Genomic DNA, 22,713 nt, shown 5'->3' on the forward strand with positions numbered 1-22,713 from the left:
GAAAAAGCAGGACTAAGCCACCCCTGCACACAGCTCACAGTGGGGGGCGGGGGGCTGGCCCCCGCCGTGGGCCGTCCTCTGCCGTGCTGGTGGATGGAAGTGCTCTGTGGCACGCAGACCGCCACCCACAGCGGCCCCTCCCTCCCGTTCGCCAGACTAACTGAACCGCACCTCCGGGGCCGCCCCTCGGAGGGCTGGCAGCCCTCACTTCCACACCCGCTCCAGACACGGGTCTCCGACCAGGAACACACTGTTCTCTTATTTGTCAAGGTATGTCGGGGCTCTCCTTTATTTATGGGTCTTGTTCTTTAATAGCAACACTTTAGGTCTTATTTTTCTTCCTCCAGGGGTGCCGGCAGCCATCTAGCCACTTTGCTTCCACGTCCGGTCCTTTTCCAGAGGCTGCTTCTCCCACCCACAGTGGCTGCTCTGAGGGGGCCCTGCGGGGGGACTGTGACTCAGCTTCCCTGCGGCGTCCTGCACAGGCTTTTTCCGAACACACACCCTCACACACCTGTGTGACTGGCAAGCTTCACATGGAAGACATTGCTGGTCCCCACGACTAGTCCCCTGCGGCTAGTGCTTCCGAAACTTGGCTGCATTCGAGGGCACCGGCGACAGAGCGAGGACAGCAACGCAGGGAAGCACATGGCGTTGCTGTCTTTACGGAAATGTGAGTATAAATTAGTTTTAGCTGACTTAAAATGTTAAATACTTATACCATTATGAACACGAAGCAGAAATTAAATATCAGTTTCTTAATAAACATGAAAATAGAATAATTCCTTCATTGAAATGGTAATGTCACTAAATTATTCAATTAATAAAAAAGACTGTCTCATGTCTTCAGACAGACATTATCTCCCAAAAGCTCATTACTCGTGGTAGATAGCATCTTTGCCTGCCTTTAACAAGCTTTAAGTGCATTTTAATAAAATGATAATTTTCACTTGAACAAGTGAAATTTCCAACATACATTGTATAATTTTGAATCATTAATAACGCACGTTTGGGGTTTTTCAGTTGGCTCATCGGGTTTGGTCAAGAACTCAATTTTTGGCAATTTTATAAGAAGTATCTGAATTTTGCTGTTAGTAAAATAATTGACTAAGACAATAATAACAAGTACCATTTTACTTAGTGACGGATCAGTAGACAAGACAGTAATAACTGGGGTCCACTCTCTGCGTTCCGGGCCCGTTCTGTGCTCTTCCTGCGTGTTCACCTGGACACGCTCCTGTGAGGTGGGAGGGAGCGCCACCCCTCACACAGGCGAGGACTCCGGGCCCCGGGGAAGGCTTGGCAGCTCCCGGGGCCCCACGCGGCCACACGCGGCCACACACTTCGCCAGTGCTGCAGCCTGACGTAAAGGCGGGTGGCCAGTCCCAGGGCTGGAGCTCCTCACTCCACGCCGGGCCGCCTCTCCTAAAGGGCTTTTGTCATTAGGAAACAGCCGTGTGGGCTACGCCTTCCGCATTTTAACTTGCTAGGCAACACCCAGGAGCCCCCACTCCGCCTTCAGCCCCTTCGCAGCGTGTGAGTCACTGGTCATGTGCGCGAGTGACAGCACACAGTATTCCGAGCGCCTGGGTTCTCTTTCTCCTGGAGCTGACGTGTTCTCTCGGCGCCAAGCACTGCCTCTGTCACCCAAGGTCTCTCGGCTTGTCTACTGTGCACCCCCTACACCAGCTCCGAAACAGCTTTCTGAAACACATGCAGTTACGCTTTTTGGAAATTGCACAGATGATAGATATAATAACAAGAAAAGAAGCAAATGATCCCCTGCCCAAGGGACGGCGTTGTCATTTAGCGAATGGCTGTGACCCACAACGTTCATATCTCTTATCAAAATGAGCCCCTGTCAGAACGAGCCATCAGAGTGAATTCTGCATCCTGCTTCCAGCTGAAATTCACCAGTCAGTATACAGTTCAAAAGAGCTTCCAAATTCACAATGTCCTCTCGCGATATCCTCCGAAGTTGAAACTACCCTTTCAGTCAATGAGTATAACACAGAACTGTTTAAACTAATCTTCCTCAGAGTGCTCTTTCATAGGCTTACAAGCCCATTTTCCTACAAGTGCCCAAGAAGTTTGATTTCTCAGCAGCTGAGACCATCAGTTACACTCCCAGCTGTGTGCTGGGCCATGTGCTGGACCCAAGGAGTCAAGGTCAGAGAGAGGTGCTGCTTGGAAAGCAGCTCAGACCTGCCCACTGTCGGAAGAGCATGTGAGGAGGGAGGGGAGGAGCAGGGGACACGGCTTCAGGAAAGAGGCCTTTGCGCCATCGTGAGGGCGTGCAGGCAGGAATGGGGGCAGCGAAGGCATTCCAGGCCGGAGGGCTTGTTCAGACCGTGCCTGGGCAGGTTGCACTGTGTACTGGTTTGGGCAGGGGACCAGATGACAGGGGAAGCTGGGATGGAAAAGTGAAGCCAACACAGCCTGGGACAGGTGTGAAAAGGCTTCGGCACCAGGCCACAGAGGCAGATGTCAAGTTTTGGAGGAGGAAGTGTCGTGGGTCGGAAAGGGAATTCCACAGTCGCAGCTGAGAGTCGCAGGGGGTGGAGGTGGTGGTCTGGGGGGGATCTGCGAGGGACCCCAGAGGGGGCCATGCCGGGGAGCTGCGTGGTCTCCACACCAGGGCACATGTGCCACCACAGAAGGTGTAGCTCAGTGACACTCTAACCCTCCATACTCCCTCCTGAAAGGGTCAGCCCACAGCGTCGCCTGGCCTCCGGCTTCCCTCCCGGGTCCTTCCCCATCGGCCTCTCCTACTTCAGAGGAGAGAGGCGGGCCTCTCGCCGTGTTGGACCCTAAGGACGGACCACAGCGAACAAAACCCTCGGGGTATCAAAGAGAAGAAACTGTCTGAGCTCCTTTCAGCAGGGCACCAAAACATACCTGGCCCTGCATCCATCTCATTAAGGGATGTGCTTCCCATTAAATCAGTGTAAGTTTAACAGTTATTTTTGAAACGTGTAATATACTATGGTATGTTGATCGACTGTGCCCTAAAAATTGTCATAGTAATAACAGAATTTTTTAACAGAGCTTATGATCACTGGAAATAATTAACAAATTTCAAATACAACTTGTAAACGTGTGTGTGTGCATGTGTGTGCACATGTGTGGATGACTCCATGTATGTATGCTGCAGGACAGTATGACAGGGCGAGTAATGAACATTTTTGAAGGAAAAAACCCCATTAGGATAAAACCGTGTGTGTGATCTGGGGGCAAGCATTCAATAATTCAATAACGCCCCAGTGCCACGTCCTCTATGGGTGCCCCAGAGGACGGTGTGTGAATGTGCGTGAGCCTGTGCACGCACGCCTGGCTGGGAGAGGGAAGCCCAGCTCTCGTCTCCAGTGCTGAAGGCAGCCCCATGGCCTCTGGGACCCGTGTCAGGAGCTGGCTTCTCGCGGGCAGCTCTGTTGCCTTTTCCAGCCCCGTGGGCACGCCCAGCACGGGCTTGTGTCAGGCCACGGGGCCAGCTCCACAGCGCACCCTTCCCTTCCTTCTTCCTGGGGCCTGGCTCACAACCTGCGGTCACATGAGTGTCCACCCCCCGCCCCCCGCCCCGCCACCCCGCCCTACTGTCTTCAGATGTGCCTGTCCTGAGAACTTTCCAGCCACCGCTCTTGACTGGCCCTGGCTCAGGCCGGCCCTCGTCTGAAGCGGCACCCGCCTCGCCTCCCCGGGCCAGCCAGGTGAGCCCACGTAGCTCATTCTCTGCATCTTGTGTGATCACAGACACTTTGCTGAAACACACGCGCGGGCCAATACGGCATCATGTTAAGAGCCCTTTTCTTGAAAAACAAACAACAAACACTTATTTGCTAAGTGATAATTGGATTAATTCAGGAGGTTCTACTTAGGATGGATTTTGAATAGAGGATCATACATTTTATAAAAATTAAGCCTCTTGTTTAATCATAGCAAATCGGAAGTGTGGTAGGTAAACAGGTCTGACTTCTGTCTCCAAGGCCTTGGGCAAACAGCGATGCCGACCGTGGGACTTGGGCTGGACAGCTGCGTCAACTTAACTGGTCCTCAAAGTCAGAAGTGACTTTTTCCCTCTCTCTCTAAATTCTCCATTGTTGAAATTACAACTTAAGGAAGTGGGTTTTTCTTTGGTTAGTAAAATTCTCTGTTGCAAAAGAGATTAAGTTGCAGGAAGCTGAAAATCCGGGGGAAAAGATCAACAAAGGCCCAGGCTCCCAGCGGCGGCCCTGGGAGCCAGGTTCACACCTGAGCCCCGTCCAGCTAGCAGATCCCAGGGCCCCCGGGTCTCAGCAGTGCATCTGGGGTGGACCTGGGGCCTGACTGAGCCCGCTCCTCCCCTTCTATCTCGCACCAGCCATCTGAACCACCCCCTCTCCCTCCGCCTTTACCAGTTAGAATTTTTATTGGCATTCTGTACTGGGCTATAAGAAAATGTTTGATCAGTACAATGTTTGTGTATTCTTCGCGTATCTATTCTGTATAGGTTTATTTAGTTTCGTTAGGCTTGTAAAACCCGGTGGAAGCCCTCATTCTACAGAGGAGAAAACTGAGGCCTGGAGCACCAGCAGACAAAAAGCCGACGGCCCGCGGGCGTGCAGAGGAGGGGAGCTCTCCGTGACACAGACTTAGGCGCTGGACCCCGGGCCAGCTCTGCAGCAAGGCCCGTTGTATAACAATGCCTGAGTGCCCGAGATAATACTGTTTCCGTTCTGACAGAAACTAATTAATTTTCATCAAAAGCATTATGAATAAAAAAATCAGATGTGCTGGAAAGTGAATTAAAACTAATGAAGGAATATCACCAATTGAAAAAGGGTTGATTTTAGTTAATTTGGAGAAGAGTGAGCCAAGGCCCATTTTGCAGGTGAAAGGATTTTTTAACAATTTCTTCTCCACAATAAAAGCTCTTTTTAAACAAAATAGCTGCAGACAAAGTTAATAAATCGTATTGCACCCGGGGCCGTAAAGCAGACGGTGCGAAGCCAGCATATTCGGCCTGGCCAGGGCACAAAGCGGCGGCGGCCGCACCGCACACACCTGGGAGCTGCACGTTGACAAATGTGGACAGAAGAGTTCCGGTTTTCCCTTTTGGGTTGGCACCGGGCTCTGTGCTCAGACTGGAGGTCAAGTGCAAGCCTGGCAGGGAGGCCCTCGCTGCCCCGAGCGCCGCAGGCTCCTCTGTCATTATGGACCCAAAGGCTTGCTCCTTAGGCCCATTTTGTCCCAAGTGCAAGCTGATGGAGAGCTCCAAGCAGGTGCTGATGCGCCCTCACTAACTAGAGGCGGGGTGAGCCCACCCGGCTGTCCCGGAAGAACATGTGTTCACCTGAGACTCATCCCCAAGGACACAGTTTCACGTCCCAGGGAGCTCTGGGCTGTACTTGTGGTGACAACACGTTCTCTCTGCTGGAGAGAACACCTGGGGTCCTGTCTGCACCTGGGGTGAGGGTGTCCAGGTGCAATTCCACGGAGGCAGAATGAGGGGGAAAGGAGGTGGGTCCCTCCGCCTCGGCCAGCACAACTGGCCCGGGTGGCCTCTGCTGGGTCGACCCAGGCTGTCTTCAATGCGTCAGTGGACTTGTCCCTTGTTCTGGCTGCTAGAACCGCCCACTGTCTGTGCTCATCGGTGGGGAGACCGGGAGTCTACCAGCGAGTCACCTGGGTCCACACGGAGTCCTCCCTGTCCCGTTGTGCAGTGGTGGCTGGGCCCCTGGTGGCTGTCAGCATCAGGGCCCATGCAGCATGGGACTCTCGTCCCTTGTGTCCTGGCCCAGGGCTCCTGTGCACTGGGCAGGGGCACTGTCTCCCAGCAGCAGGCACTCTGAGAAGCAGAGCCTGGGGCTCGGGGTGGAGGCGGGTGCCCACACTGGGTCAGTGGGTGCAATGTGGCGGGAGGGACTGCTCCCCCTTCACCGCTGTCTTTGGGGACTTCCCAAGGGGCCGTACTGGGCAGCTGCCATCTCAGCACCAGCTGACAGACAGTGCCGGCCCGCCTGCGAGTCAGCTCCCGGTGCTTCCCGCTTCTGTCAGTCGGTTGTGCCAGCCCTTCCCTCTGAGGCTCAGGTCCTGAGAGGGAGGAGAGGTGTCACAGCTGAAGGGGTGGGTGACATGGGAGTCCAGGGTTACCTTTCATGTAACTTATTCCCACCGCCTCCATCTCTCTGGGTGTGGCCTCCACGTACCATTTCCACCCTGCTGCCCTCCAGACTGGGAGGAGGTGACGACACCTGGCTCACACGGGGCCGTGCTGGGGCCTGTGGCAATGCACAGCGCCCCTTCTCCAGGGAGGCCTCTAGCACCATCCGATCTGCCGGGTCCCATGACAGGAGCTCCTGGACCTAGCAGACAGCCCCCGCGCCCGCATACTGGCAGCCTCCGAGCACCCAGGCAATAGCTGTGGGCAGTGTTCCCCAGGCGGCACAAGTCTGCGGTGCGAGGTGGGAAGGGAGCCACTGTCCGCCGGGCCTGTGGAACACTGGCCACCGTGCATTCAGGGCCCATGGGGCCAGGGTGTCCCAGGGCCTGCAGACTGTGAGCTTGTGATGGAAGATTCAGCAGCTCCTGCTTCACCTGGGCCTCAGGTAGCAAACTCCGAGCCATCTCCCTGGATTCACTCGATGCTCAGAGCTGCCTGGGGTCCCCATGGTTCTCTCTAGAGCAGTCCTTCTCGAATTTTAATGAGTGCTGGAGTCACCAGAGAGCTTGTTAAAACACAGATACCTGGGCCCCGCCCCCAGAGAGTCTGGTGGGTTGGTCTGGGGTGGGGCCCCAAGAATCCGCACATGGAGCAAGCATCCAGGTGGTGCTGTCACTGTGGTCCCCGACCCCACTTTGAGCAGCTCCGCTCTACAGCTCCGCTTTTCACCTAGCAGTGTCAGCGTCACCTGGGAGCTCCGGGCAATCCTGGTTTCCTCAGGCTTTACCGGGCGTGTGGATCAGCTGGGCATCTCGCTGAGACACCGACACTGACTGAGTCAGCAGGACGGAGACGGAGCCCTGGATTCCGCACTTCTAACGAGCCCCCACGGTGAGGCTGCTCGGCCGGTCCAGGGGCCGTGCTCTCAGCCGAGCCCCACAATCCACTAGAACCACTGGGGTGCTTCGGGGGCCTGCTGCAGCCCGGGTGGTGTTCATGGGCACCCAGGGTAAAGAAACAGGGTCGAGCGATTAAAGTATTTCTATTCTACGTTGTCACATTTCCCAAGGTTGTTGTTAAATGTATCGGCTCACACTTTTTCCAATGTTGCAGGGTTTGCCTTTCATGGGTCCACCTTCCATTTCCCGCTGGCCTGGTGCCCCGCAGGCCAGGCGGGCCTGCCCTCCCCGCCTCCTTCGCTGTCCCAGCTTGCGCTTCCAGACTCGGCAGAGGCCTGTCACGGCCGCTTTTACTGAGCGTGGGCTTCACGTGTTTTTGTCTATATAGTCCGTAAACGAATTCCGAAAAACTCTATCCTCCTCACATATTTTAAGTTCACATTCGAATATTTACATTTAATTTCTAGTGCAATTTAAATGAAACCTTAGATCACTCTTTTAAAATTATCCAAAAACACCTAGGTACCATTGTGATGGGATGTCCCCCATCATTCCTTTGAAAATCTCCTTTCAATAACAGGATACTTTACATTATTCCTTTTCCTCCTTCAATCCATGCACGGAATTTTATTTACTATTAACAAACATAGTTCTTGAAAGTCTTTTATCACTGTGCTCACTTCTCTATACAAGAAAGGATAGATATTTCATTAACTTTTTTTCAAATTCCTGTGATCCAAGAACTCTAAATGTTAAAAAAAATTGTGGGTTGATTATCCATTATAATTATTATTTATTATTTATAATTAATAATCAAACCAGCATACATCATTACAAATTTTGACAAATGTTGAACATAAAAGTACAATTTTCTTGGAAATGCATCTCAATGAGATAAATGATACTGTTATTTTTAAAATTAATTCATGTACTTATGCATGAATATTACTTCTAACTAAAATGAGAAAGCATTCAGCATCAATTTTATTGCTACTTTTCGCTTTTATAAATGTGTGCACTGGGAAAACTTATTTTCATAAATAAGCGTGTGGGGGTGGGAGGAGCCTTGTAACAGCGCTACTCAACCCCCTGGCACCGTCTGATTGCACTGCCCCAAATCACATAATAATTTATCAGCAAACGTTATTTTTAACGATCTCTTGGCTGACACCTTGACTACATCCTGCTTCAGTTTTGCTGAAAGCTAAGGGCTGGAAGTCCCCTGCCCTGCAGAAAGATTTCTGTGTAGTTACTGAAGTCCACTTTCTCAGCACCGACCCCGATATTTGGAATGCCCCTCCATCTGGCCAGCAGAGGGCTGGGCGGCCCAGAGCAGCGCGCCAGAAGGACCAGGCTCCTGGAGTAAAGCCCTCCTTTGGGAGGGGTGAGGCAGCAGGGAGGTGGGGTGGAAGGCTCTGCTCCCTCCTCCTCGAAGGCCCTTCTCAGGCAGGTCGCTCAGGGAAGGGGACAAGTGTAAGTTTGAGACTCAGACACTGAAGGTCTTTGGAGTCACTGAGCCCAATTTGAAGACCCCTGATCTGTGTGAGCCCCCACACCCTTAGTGGTGACGGGCTTGGACATGCCTATGCCCGGACCTGCAAGCAGGGACCCAGCAGCTGCGGCACAGGGAACCGCCCTGGCAGTGTGGGCCCTGGCCACCTGCACGTCTAGCTTTTATTTCCCTCTTTTTGACGGAGACTGGGCACAGCAAGCGACTTCTTTACTCTAAGAAAAACACTCATGCAAACACTGTAATTAACAGCCCTGCCTGGTCTCCCTGCGAGGGTCCCAGGCTGGGAGCTGGGAGGCTGCGGGCAGGGGAGATGTGCCCTGGGAAAAGCCAGGCGAGGACACGGGGAGCAGACAGCCATCTGTAAGCCAGGAAGAGGGCTCTCACCAGAAACCAACCTGCTGGCCCCTGATCTTGCATGGCAGTCTCCAGAACGGTGGGAAATAGACCTCTGCTGCCCAGCCTGTAGTACCTTGCTGGGGCAGCCTGAGCTGAACACAGTAGCCTTAACTTACACACCCAGGTTCCCTTATGTATCCGAGCTATACACATAACTTACACACAAGTTACAAAGGAGTCGGTTTCTGCAAGTTACACCTAATGGCTGAGAGATGAAGAGCTCACATCAGCAGTCTGTCTGTAAAGCGCCCATTTGTTAATGACATTTGGTCGCACCGCGGGCCTGCGTCACCTCCCAGGGCTCAGTCAGCTCTGCCCGCAGAAGGGCCCACTCGTGAGACTGCTGGGGCCTGGGGCCCGGGGGCTAGACTTCAGTGACTGGGACACCCCGTCCTGTACTAAAAGTGCTCTTCGTCTTTTCTCCCCTGAACTGAAGCTCGGACGGCAGGACCAGTCTGCCTCGATCGCTGCTGTTCTCTGCCCAGCACAGTGCCGGCCACGCTAAGCACTCAGTAAATACAGGCGGAGTGAATGAATGAACGACTGGGTGTATGGACGGATAAGGGACAGATGAATGAATGCATGAATGAGCCATCTGGAAGAGCCAGGGATTTGGGCTAAATGTTCAGGAATAGGTAAGAGCCAGAAACACAGAAGGCAGGTGAAGCACCTTTCTCGGGGATCTGGGGGGAGCACCTGCGTGGGGGTGAGAGGTAAGAGGAGACAGGCTCACTTAATTTCCGAAGGAGCCTGCCCCACGCCCGAGCGCCGACGGGGCAGCCCTGCCTGTGACCAGGAGCAGCAGTCAGCTGGGCGGGGGGGGGGGGGGGGACAGGGGAGCCAGAGCCAGGTGAGAGTCTGGTCCACCACTGAGCAGGTGCGTGGGGACGAGCCTCCCAGGTTGCAGCACCTCGTGAGGTCAGGCCACGCAGTCGGAAGATTGGACCATCACCAGAATTTCAGAGCCACAGGGGCTCAATGCCCTCTCACCCCAGTCTCCACCCGGCAGGCACCCAGCGCTCAGGTCGGCACTCACACCCGGAGACGGCATTTGGTCAAAGGCGATACCTGACGTCACAAGATTGAATGAGATGTCCAGGGAGGAAAAAAGCAGCAGAGAAAAGCAAAGCACTGCACCCAAAGACTCAGCAATGTAGACTCCTCCCATTTTGGGGTGGGGAGAATTAAAAGGAGCTACAGACACCAAAGAAACGGGGTGAGAGGCAGAACAAGACAAGGGCACTGAGAGAGTAGCCCTGCGGCAGATGGAGAGTGCCCTGGGGCGAGGCCGGGGAGTGTCGTCCCTGCACAGCCGTGAGGACGGAGGTGGAAGGACAGGTGAGCGTGTGGTTCCGAGTGACTGTCGTCCGTTCGCTGAAGTCATTCAGCCCCTACCGTTTTTCAGGTACTCTGCTAGCGGCGAGGGGAACCAGGGCAGGACTCCCTGCCCCCCTGGCACTGGGCCCTCGCTGCGGTGGGAGGGAAGGGACACAATGGGGAGGAGGCGGTGGGAAAGGCACCCTGCCGGGGGTCACGGTGTTGGGAGCAGAGGGAGCAGACAACAGCACGGCAGCCACAACAGTCCCTTGTCGGAGCCCTGCTCGACGCCCAGCCTCTCCTCCACCCTCTCTCGGGGGGCACGCCTCTCCTCAATGAGGGAGGAGACGGAAGGGCTCTGCCCCAAGGCTGGGCCCGCCTCAGAGGCTGAGCTGACTGCTCCCCCACCTGCGCTCCCACACCAGTCCCCCGACTCCACCCACTTGGAACCTGTGCCCGTGTGCTTGTCACCTGCTTGTGGGCCTTCTGCTCCTGAGCAAAGGCAACACCCACACGTCTCATTCATCAGTTGCCTCAGCCTTGAGCACAGCGTCTGAGTGATATCAGGGGCTCAGAGTTTTCTAAATGAAATGCCAGGGCTGAATTTGGAATATCTGGAAGGGGGGACGGCACACCTCGGAACAAGAATGAGACGGACGGCCCTAAAGCCAGGGGCACCACCTTGCAGCCCTCGGGCCACGTCTTGCGTACAGATGGACGGACGTGTGGGACGTGCAGAGGTGGGTGACCCAGACAGCAGGGACAGTGAGGCTACTCAGTGTTCCTCCAGGCTGAGTGACATTCAAAATGTTTCCTGACCAATGTGGCAGGGCACCAACCGACTGGAGCAGAAGCCAGCGGGGACAATGGCTTAACAGCAGTCCTCCAGGCACAAGCTAAGGGGTGCACCTGACCCCGCTAATCTCCGAGCCAGCACCGGGTTCGAGTAATTAGCAGTGCAGCCTTCGTTTTTATCAGGAATATGCTTTCTGTCAACTTTTAATGGTATAACTAAAATGAACAAAGAAATGAAAGGCCCCAATATTGCCTGTTCATTTTATGTCTTTATGACAGTGACATTTTGCATATTTTTGAGACCATTTTCTCAACTCAGGAATTTTCTCACATATGCTAAGGAGATGTGAAACCATTAAGTTTCCGAGAGGAACTCACCGCCAGAGGTCGGCTCCGGCACAGACCCTTTCCACGCGTGGTCATTCTGACTCGCTGGGGGCTGCCCGACGTCTGAAGGGCTGGGAAGGGGGAAGTTTGAATTCTCCCCAGTGAGAGCAAACCTTTGTGTAATTCAACCCTGTCTGAACTAATAGAGCCACAGAGTGACTTCCTGACGGGGAGACAAATTAGAGGGCGCGACAGTCTTTCAAGGAAGTTAAGGGAGCGCTTGGCACGGGGCATTTAATCCCAGGAGGGGTGCAGCTCAGCTAAGTCCGTTGTCAGCATCACAAGCCAACAAGCACACTAATGCCCCACCGGCCAGCCCAGCGGGTTGCCACCCCTGACTGACTTCTTCCGTAGTGCCAGCTCCTACTCCTAAGTCCAAACTAGGGACTGAAATGGAAAAACAGTTGCTCTTTTCAGACTTTCACTCGCGTTTTTGCACTTCAGGGTTTTTGTTTGTATCTCGTGCCTCAGGGAAATCACACACAACAGCCTCAGCCTCCCCCTGCGGTAATTCAGGCCTGCAACCAAGGTGGACCGGAAGATTCCCACCTCATATTTTTAGGACTCTATAAAGCCCTGTAAAATCGTAATCTTTGGAATCCTCCTTCAAATGCTACACTTGCCAGATATGCCTGGGCGAAGAGCAGGGCACGGTGACAGTCAGCAGTCGTATTTCTCATGCCCTGCAGTGGCCTGCTCTGCCCAGCACAGAGCTACCCTGGGCTCTGAGACAGAAGCTGATTTCGTGCCAAGGAGGATATTCCCGAAGATCCTAAGAGGTGAGAGGGTCCAGGCAAAATTATTGCCTGAAGTGACAAAGAATCACGGGTAGGGACCATCGCTAAGAACTCGCTAATTAGGACATGTGGAAAGAGTACATCTTAAGATACATTTGGGGCTCCTGTTATTTCTGATGCCAATGCCATTTTTTTCCATCTCAGCTGCAAAGTGCTCTTGACAAAGCGCGGGGTCCCCTGCTCTGGACTTGGCCATGGCCTTCCGAGGAGCTCCGTGACCTTTCACGGTAACGGATACTTGACCTCATTTTCTGTAGGCTTGATTTAACATTCTCAGCCACACTGCAAAGGTCTACAGCTTTAATTACCTGCTGTAATTGCCTTCCATGAGAGCCAGGAGAACATCATTTTTAGTGACCAGCTGTAAAATGTTACGACGAAGTGGGAAAGGCAGACTGAACTGTTATCGAGAGGCGGCCCCGGGTCAGGCCGCCTGCACACAAGCAGAAACCAGGTCAAGAATGGTCAATGTGATTTTAAGAAGCAAAAACAATTTTGAATATCAATAATCTACAATCTAGAGCTTGAAAACCTCAAAAGTTCTGAAGGACGAGAAACAGAACAGGTGGTTCTTAACTAGCAGCTTCAGCTCCCGGAAGCCATGCGCACAGGAAGGAGAAAACTGGGAGGACGTGGCGTGGGGTTGTCTCGCCTTGAAAGGAACTAAGAGCTGAGCACCAGATAATTGACCATAATCGTCACTTGAATTCGACTATCGAGTAAGTCCTGTTTCTCTAAGAAAACTACATTTACCACTAACAGCTGGGCCCGTGGCCTCATCTCAGCCCACAGCCAGACCAGACGGGTCACGGATGGATGTCGAGTTCACGCAGCGATCTTCCGTGCCCCTTGCCTGTGCCCGCTAAGAACGTCCTATCTGTCCCTGCCAATTAGGGTGACGGGGAAGCAGGCAAAGCGCTTCAGTGAACGCCATACGCAGAGTGTCCAGAGCGGGCGATGCCGCGTGAGTGAGTCGTAACGTTGAGTCGCTCTCAATAGAACCTGTGAAATACTGTGTTTACAGACTGTGAGCCTACAGTGAAGGGACCTTAAATTCCGGTCAGTGGAATTCAGGATGTGGCTGTTGGCTGGGGTGAAGCAACTAGGCCTCGGGGTGGGAGGTAGGAGTCCCTGGGCCACTTCTAGTTACAGCCCCAGAATTGCCACCGCTAAAAGACGCGTGTGTTTGAGTGTCTGGATGTCGTATTTAAGTCGGCATGCTTAACAAGGGGGCAGGAGGAGAGGTGGCTTGGGGAATATTAAAGCGAAGCTTTGTGGAGGTGTTTGTAGTAAATCTGATTCGGCAAGTCACTACCCAATGCTCGTTTGTGCCCTTAGATGATCATGCGTAACTGAGAGAAGTAAATGAACACACGGTTCGCCTACGGAATCCAAGCGGTCAGCTCCGCTTGGTGAATGCACGCCCCTGCCCCCAGGTGCGGCCTACTCGCTGTTCAAAATCTGCCATGAGAGGTCAATAGTAACACTGGGAAAGCAGGGGCCCACTGGGACGGACCAGGTCCTACTGAGCAGCCTCCGTGGTGTCTGGTGTGTAACTGGTAATATCGGCATCACTTAATGTCCCATGCTGAGCTCCAGCAGGACAGTGCTCCGTTAGTACGCTCGGACTCCAGCCTCCTCGCCCGCACGCAAACAACCGTGCAGATGAGTGGGGTCTCCCTCACAGTCCACCCCCCTCAGTTGGTCGCCAAAGGGTGCCAGCCTCCATGCTGCCTTTGCTCGGCCAGCACACTGATTTCACCCAGGAGGAGCGTTGCTCGGGAGTGGTTCTGACGTCAAACAGAAGTTCTCCCTTTCTCAAATGCAGCTGAGCTCTGAGGCTGAGTGCGGACGAGCTCTCAGAGAATCTCCAGGCCCAATGGCGGGTAGACTCTGTGGGTGGCCGCTTCCCCCAAGGTCGGCTTCTCCTTGGGCACCACCCCCCCTGCCCTTGGCCACACGTTGACCCCAAGAGCAGGCCTGGCTTCAGGACAGATGACGTTTTCTTTTTACTGAGAAACCAGGGGCCTGAGGGTCAAACCAGACTTGGCTTAACGCCCCAGGTCCCGCCTACGATTCCTGTGATTTCGGTCAGCACGTTAACTTCCTAGGTCCTCGTGCTGTCCACCTAGCGATGGGGTTGCTCACCCACTAAGGGCTCCTGTGGAAACGAAGGAGGGAAATGCTGGTGCAGCACCCGGCCAGCGCCCTGCTCTCGGAGCCCTTGGAGAATCCCTGGACAGAGCACTTATTTAAAGATTATCTTCCAATGGCCAAGCTGGGGGCAGTTTTCGCCTCTGCATCACCTAAGTGAAGTTTGTGAGACTGTGTGTCCTCCACAGTTGAAGTTGACATCTAAATTTTCCCAACGTAGACTTGAAAGACTGCAAAAAATAGAATTTCTAGTGTATTTTAGTACTTTAATATTCTAGTACATTTTAATAGAGTGAAATACACTCTTTGATGTGTATCCCAAGGAGGTTAAATATTTGATACAGCAGGTCTGAGGACTTCATACACATCATCACCCATTTAAAAAAACGCATGGACAAGCTCCAATTTTTAAGTCAGAAAGTTTACATCCTTTTTAAGTCAGAAAGTTTACATTCCTTTACTTTCTTCCTGAACTTGTGTTTTCATTCTACTCCTCCCACAGAACTTTTCCTTTATTATATTTAATGATTCAAAGTATTTTATTGGTCACCCTGCTATAGTCTCTGAAAAAATATAAATATAAATTTTTCCAGCAATTATATGCCTCTGGGGTATAAATTTTTTTCTCTTGGATTGAGTTATTATTACTTATTATTGGCACTCAATCAGAGCAAATGTGTAAAGATTTTGATGAATATTATATAAAATTTAAAAATCACCGGCAAGGCGCTGCTCTGTGAGCTAGACCGCGCAGGCTGCTGTACTCCCAACACTAGTCTTCCTTTTACAGATACGACGGCCCGGAAGTCTCGTTCATACAAAGAAAGTAGATGAGAATGGAAGGAGTTTTGTTAGGGAAATTGCTCTCAGTTCTTTGGACTCCTGAGGATACCAAAGTCACACAGTAATTTATTAGTTACAATAGACTGTTTGTTCCAATACCAAATAGACCCCGAAGTCTTGGTGCTTAGTGCACAAAGGTCTGTTTACTGTTCGTAGGAAGCCCTGTTCTGCTGGGCTGTCCTCTCTGCTCGCCCAGGGCCTAGGAAGCTTTCCACCGGGGCTCTATCATCTCCGCATGTGGCCTGGTCTCAGTTGTCCCTGCAGGCGGAGGGAAAGCATGAAGGTGACATCCTGGCTCCTACATGTCCAGGCTGGAAGTGACACTTCATTCCGCTCACGTTTCATTCACTAGAGTTAGTCACTTAGCCCCGAACTGTAAAGGGGCTGGAAGGGCGTCCTGTTCTGTGAGCAAGTGGCCTCTCTGTGTAGTCACCAACCATCAAACGTTACTTATAACAAACTGTCGGCTGACGATGCCATGTTTGGTACACTGTGAGGAACTGGAAACACATGATCTGTAAGGCGATTTACTTCCCAGTCATCAGAGCGCCCCACTTTCTCACTTCCGGCACGGATACTCAGAATTGTCCCCGTGTTCGGCACCTGGATGTTCACACCCTCGGTGGTGCCTGTGTTAAGGATCCGGGGTGAGAGGGCCAGGGGCTCAGGGAGAGCGGCAGTGGCGAGACGAGCCCCCGGAAACGCGGGCATTCGCAGGTCTGATTTTAGGGGGAGCACAGGCACACGTCTGCAGAAGGAGCCTCGAGGACCACACAGGCCCGCTCACCCCTGGGAAACCTGTGTGCGCCCTGAGAGGCACTCAGCCCAATTGGTGATCGCTGCTTTGGGAGACGGGGGATATCGGGCGAGCCTAAATTTGTTCAAATGTTGAGAGCAAATTACAATTCGGGCCTTAACCCAATTTCCTGAGACTTACCAAGGGTGAAATTAGGCTGAATAAGTCACGAGGGGGAAGAGCAAGCTTGGGATGAGAAGAGATGGGAATTCTGTGCTAAGAACATGAATGGGCAACAAAAACAACCCAGTTTTGTCCTGTGGGGTGGGGGAGTTATGGCCACATTTATCTGTAATTGCCTTGGTCTCTTTTTTTTTTAATTGAAGTCTGCTTGGGAAGCTCCTAAACCTCCTTCACCAGCCCGTGCATCCTTATATTTGGGGTTCAGGAACGAAACGGGAGCAGTGGTGTTTTTATTTATGCTTTGAAACTGAAACCACAGGCAGAAAACGCGTCTCCAACGCTGTCCCGCAGATGGGGCCTGTCAGTGAGCTGGCAAGTCAGACCCCTGTGCACAACCCCCAGGGGAGGTGCCTGCAGCCCCTCCCAAAGAGGCGGGCGTGCCTCCACCTTCGCCAGCAGCACACTTAGTGTTGCCCGAGCGAACCCCCACAGTGCGGATGGCTGGACTGGAAAGCATTCTAGGGGGGAAGCACGGACCTGAGTTGCTCAGAACGCAAGCACAGAGGTGGGACTCACGGCGGCCGACGCCATTGTCACCACATGCTCGTCCTCAGCTGCGCGAGCAGCACAGACAATTCTCTGTGAGCAGCACCGTAAAAATTTGCCCCAAACTAAACATTGTTGGGAAGACCGAGTAAAATATGGATTTCCATTCATAAAGGGTATACTATGTCATGAGACATGAACTAAAGGTGGAATGCAATAGTCATGATTGGTGAGATACAAAGATACTATTTATTTCACATTTATTTCTCTTTTGTGTGACAGCGATATGCTTATAAGTTATACAAAACCAAAGCTGCATGTGTCAGGGCTGAATGCACAAGGCTCGTGTACTGACGAGACCACAGCCCACACTCAGCTCTGCCGGTCGCCCTCTGGGGAGGCCCGGCCAGAGGGCCTGTGCACCCTCCCACGACCCACCAGCAGCTTTGCCCAGCTGAGTGGCCGAACTCATTTCTCGGTGGTGGAGGGCACTTCCTGTTGTGTTTCTGACAGCCCTGGTAGTCGGGTTCCCTACGGCCAACGGAGCCAGAGCTGGATTCTCAGCTGGTCATTTATGATACAGACGGTGTCTCCAGACCAGTTTTTAGTAAAATTTCAAACCGTCCGATTGCTCTGGGAATCCAACCCATGTCAGGGCACAGCTGAAAGGCGGACGCCTGCCCCCTCTCCCTCTAAAGTTAAAAGCACAGAGGAAATAAGCTGGGATAGAGCCCAGGCGCACAAAAGCCACGTTCACAGACATCGTCCTCGGGAATCCACTCTCAGCTGCTGCACATGCGTGAGGTCTGCAGTGAAATCAGCATCGGAGAGGACAAAAGAATGTTAAGTGGTCTTCAGAATTAAAAGCAAGGGTTGTCAGCCTGAAGGAGGATCATTTGGAATGATATCCTATCTGTGAATGTTGTGAAGAGGAGACAGTAAATGAAAGAGGTGAAAATAACAGGAGAGAGAGAGGCAGTCATTTCTTTTTTAATCTCCACCCTGTCCCTGGGAGACAATCTCATTACGCCGGACACGGCGAGTATCGGGTCAGAACTGATGAGTGCCGAAGGCACGCTCGGCGGCCTTTACACAATAACTGACTGACGCCCGCACAGAACGCTCATCTCCCAACTCTACCCTTTGTCTTTTCTGAAGAAGAAACTCTCATTCACATATGAATCCCGTTCAGAAGAGCTGATCCACCAAAGGTAACTCGATGTAAAACCTTCAAAGCGAAACCCGGACACAGGGTGACAGGTTTATAAAGCTTGCCTGGCTTGGACCTCAGAATGGAAATGTCTGCTCCCAGCTGAGCGGGGCCCATTTTTCTTTTCCGGCGTGCTTCTGAGCTGCAGGAGCCAGCCATGAAAAATTCATGCAGGACGCTCCAACCGCTCCACCTCTGTCCTTAACATCTGCTGGCCTCGCGTCACCCGAAACCTTCAAAAGTGAGTCCTCCCCCCGCCCCTGAGACGGCAGCAAGCTTTCCCTGGGAGCAGGAGAAAGGGACGCTCAAAGTGTGCCCTGCTTCCTGACAGCGACTGTCTGTGCCGAGCACGCTGTCATTCGCCTTCTTACTCACAGAGGGGAAGGTGTTCCGGGGGACAGGTACCGTCTACTACGCAGGCACAAAGCACCAGGCGCTCCCATCGGGAGACAGCATTTCACTCCTAATTGTCATGTGTTTAAAAAAATTATTTATTTTTACCAAAACCCTCTTTGTCTTTTGCGTCCCACCAGTTTCAGGTCCAGCCAAACTATGCAGTAAATGAAAAGGTGGGAGGTGGGAGGTGCTGAGCTCTCAGGTACACAGTTTGGGAAAACACATGGTCTCTCCCTGTCAGGTGGGGGATGGCCCGTCACTCGCGGAGCTGCTCTGGGACAAGGTGGCCTCTGGGGGCTGCCCCTGCAGGGGTTGTGGTGTGTTACCAGGACAGGAAACAAGGAGGGGGGTGCACGGCACCCCAGTTTTAAATTAATTCTACTGCAAGCCACCGGAAGTCTAATTTCCAGTATCTTACATTCCGACTGTATTCACCACATAAAAGTTTCCTACTTTCGTCCCCTGGTGCTAAGGACAAATTTATTTTTGTTAAATGATAATTGGCTGTAATATCTTGTGATTCTTCAGAAATGTTGGCTGGCAAGTTTTTAAAAATACTCATCAATATTGTTTCTTGTTTTCTTTTGTCAATGCCTACACCGGGAAAAAGAAGATTTTTAAGTGTGCAGAACACCCTGAGCCTCGCTGCCCGCGTGAGCTGGTCTGGGGAGCGTCTGGCTCCGAGGCACAGCGGGAGGGGCGGCCCTTGGCATCTCAGGGCTGGCCCTGGTGTGCTGGGGGAGCTTCCCCTGGAGGCTGGAAAGGAGCGAGACTCCCAGTGCAGTTCTGGGGTTTCCTGCAGATTTATCAGGACTTCTGATCTTCCAAGATTTTCACAGTAGAAGTTTTAGTGAGAAATGCAGAGTTGGATGCCATCTAACTTTTAGCTAAATCCAATATGTCAACAGGAAGTTCTCCTAAGAATTGAATACGGCTCTTCCCTCAACCCCTCACTCCCCCCTTTTCGCCTGCCCTGGTAAGAAGCGAAGAATCCACAAGGGAAAGAGATGCAGGGCTTCTCTTAAGATGTGCAAGACGCCCTATGTCGACCCCCTTGTACCTCTTTCTCCGCATTTTGCCTGGTGCCAACGAGGAGATAAAAATATACGAGGGAATGAAGTGCAAGGGAGCTAATCATAATATTTATGAGCTGCTTCCAATATACTTCTCGGATGGAGTAGAAACTGAAATTATTTTTCAGATTTGCATATTCCAATTATGTGCTGCCGCGGCGTCGCTGCGTTAGCACGGCGACAGGCGCGGTCCCGGCACGAGCTGTGTCTTCCACGGCACGTAGGAAATGCCTAGATGCAGCTGCTTCATCCCTTCGGGAGGCTAGCGCCATCTCGACAGAGCGTTTGTGCCTTCTGACAGACTCAGGCCATTTTCCTTGTTTCTGACTCGAAATTCCACCAATCGGGCCTAGCATTATCCTGGTATGTGTATTACAATTGAGTGCTGGATCCGACTTGCTGGACAGAATAAATGGCTCTAACTGTAATCCTTGAAAATCTTCAGAGTAATCACAATCTATTTGATGATACGATTTCCATCCTTTCTTATCGATATTGAGAAAAACCTTGATAACTCAAGTTCGCCCCATTACGGTTCTTGACTCGGAGGCCCTTCCCTTGCAGCACGTCGCGCACTGACGGGCTCTGTGAGCCCCTCGCCTCATCAAGGGGCGTAACCGTCCACAGCACTGACTGCAAAGGCTGCGCCGACGGCAACCGCACGCTCGGCCTGTGGTCTGGAGACCAGGATTCAGCTCCCCCCAAGGACGCACGGAGCTGCCTGCGGGACAGGGGCCGCTTGGGAGCCTTGCCAGGACGGCGCGGGCACGTGGCAGCACACAGGCAGTTCCCGTCTCCTGCCCGGGGTTTGCACAGACCTCACTCAGAAAGCCCGCCTGGGAGCCACACGACCCCCAAGGACCACAAGCAAACACCACGACCCCATCCCACGTACAAAACGAAACTTCTCCACTACCTGGAGCGGGGAGCCATTCCTTTGAGGTGTTCTTTAAAGAGATGGAATCTACTCGGGTACAGACAAATCAGTTTAATTCTCTCCGGTGCGACGTGGCCTTTCCCGGCTGTGTCTCCCAAGGGCGTGAGCACTGCGTCTCCTGCGTGGGAGCTGCCACAGCCGGCGTCTGGCGGCTGCTGTGTGACCCGCACGCTTTCATCTCCCTCTGTTCAGAGTTCTTGCCTCTGGTCACGTCCCCATCCCAGCAATTACCTTTGCTAGCAGAATTTCTGGAGCCTTCTTTCAAAGGCCAAACATTTGAACTAAGTCTCCTCAAACTAAAATGCCCTTAAATAAGCAAACAGGACAGGTAACTGCCATTCGTGTGCTTTCTCGACCTGATTCAGTTAAATCAGGTAGAAAAAAAATGACCAGCTGGTTGTGCCTAAGAAACCCTGCTAATTTGGACACAGCTACGTTAGTATATGTATTTTCTCAAGGATTTCATTGTTAAATTAAAAGAACATGCCTGACCTCACCCTGTGTCTAACCTCGTCTCAAATGAGATCCACAGACACGATTCCCATAGATCAAAAGATGTTCTGTTGTTAGAAACAGTACACATTAGAAGTGCATGGAAGCAAAAAAAATATTTTAATCCTCCAAACAAACAAGACTTTGCACTCAGAATAATGAGTTATATTCACATTTTCTGCCTATCGTTTCCCAGGAAGCAACCATTGACCTTTGGTTAACATCGAACCATAACGCGGGCACTGGGGAGCGAGGACCTAGTGCAAAAGGCCCCTACGAGGTCGCGGTTGTTCATTAAATCCGACCTCCCTGCTTTCAGGGCGACCGGAGGGTTTCAGAACTCACTGGCTACGCTCAGGAGAACGGGCGGGCTGGTTTTGTTCTCTCCGTTCCTCTCGTTGACAGCCTGCGCGTAGTAGGCCCCAGCGTCACCTGCCGCCGCCGCGAGGATCACCAGCTGGTTCTCCAGTGTGATGGCTCTGTGTCAGAGAAGGGACAGAGTCAGAGCCACTCTGAGGAACGTCTTGTTCGTAAGACACATCAACTTACTAGGCCAACAGCGAAGGATGTCCCAAGGTTTTTTAAGGTCAAAATAGAGCCTGCAAGGGCAGGAACCAATAAATCCATGGCCTGACTTTAGGGACACTCGGCAGCCTCTCAAGTGCTGACCCACTGCCCCCTCCCCCCCCTCCCCGGCCTGCTGCAGTTTGGGGGGTCGGAGCCTCCAGGTGCTCCCCATCTGCCCCCACACTCAGCAAGGAGGCAGACAACATTCGGAACACACACATGCGCGCACACACACACACACGCATCCAGGCATCTTGGGGAACTGACACAGAACAAGCTAGAAGGATTCCTGAAGAGCAGACCTTTCTCCTTCAGGCGGGGCTGTTGGATCAAACCCTGCAAATGGAGGGCTGGACCACCAAGACCTGGGCCGGGGCAAAGGGATTGGGGTGATGCTCCACCATGGGCAGCCTCACTGGAGCCTCTGCGAGTCTGTTTCTAGACTGCAGGCAGCAGGAGAGCCGCAGTGGGCACACTTCTCCCAGAACCACTACGTCCGTCCAGGACCCACGCTCTTCACCTGCACCAGCCCCGGCCCCAGCAGGGCAAGCAGCCTGTCGGTCACCCCTGAATCCTTCTCATACATCCCAACTCTGTTGTGAAAAGGAACCTCGGAGGCATCTTTGAGCCATCTGCCTGCCGGCTCTTTAGAAACGAGGATACTGAGGACCAGAGAGGGTAAGTTATTTGCCCAAGTAACACAGCGAGCAGCGACACGAGAGGGAGGGGCACGTCCTCTCACACGTATGTGGGTCCTCTGCCAGCTGTGTCACACACAGACTCTCGCCCGGTGACTTACTTAGAGGAAGAAGAAAAATAATAAAGACACAGCTTCCACAAACCAAGCAGTTTTTAGTTAAAATGTGCGTCCTAGACCCTGAGGGCGTGCTGTGGCTTTGTGCTCTTGTTACAGCGAAGGAGGCGGGGAAAGCAGACTTTGCTGACGACGAAAACACGATTTGGCTAGTGAACTGGGCTCGGGGAGTAAGGCGGCTTGCTCCGAGCACCGCAATGTCCTTCAGTCTGTGCTCTTATTTCCAAAATGCCGGGACCACCTGGCCCCCAGGCTGAGTTACTACCTCTCACAACGGTGTTCCTCCACAGAGAACTGTTTTGTTTGTTTGTTTTTAAATCCAGAGATTCATAGCCCTTCCACATCCAGATAAACTACGATTTCTGTTCTAGCAATGCAAAACACAGAAACTTCCCACGAGGAATTTTACTGTAATAATCTTTTCCTTCCTGCTACCTTTTGGAGAGCTGTTTCAAAAACCCTTGACTTTCGTATGCCACATAAACTTATCTTGAGAGGTTACTGCTCATTCGGGGTTTT

The 22,713-nt window shown here is 52.5% G+C and overlaps 1 protein-coding gene across 2 annotated transcripts in view; it reads right to left on the reverse strand.

The window, feature by feature from the left end:
• SDK1 (sidekick cell adhesion molecule 1) overlaps positions 1-22,713 on the reverse strand; it is a 576,882-nt gene that overhangs the window by 205,153 nt on the left and 349,016 nt on the right. For both annotated transcript variants that reach the window (XM_053926257.2, XM_053926258.2), the window contains one exon: positions 21,159-21,292. In XM_053926257.2, coding sequence (XP_053782232.1) covers positions 21,159-21,292 — 134 coding nt within the window. The remainder of the gene's footprint in view (positions 1-21,158; positions 21,293-22,713) is intronic.

This window comes from Desmodus rotundus, chromosome 6 (genome assembly GCF_022682495.2).
Source record: "Desmodus rotundus isolate HL8 chromosome 6, HLdesRot8A.1, whole genome shotgun sequence".
Taxonomy (NCBI): domain Eukaryota; kingdom Metazoa; phylum Chordata; class Mammalia; order Chiroptera; family Phyllostomidae; genus Desmodus; species Desmodus rotundus.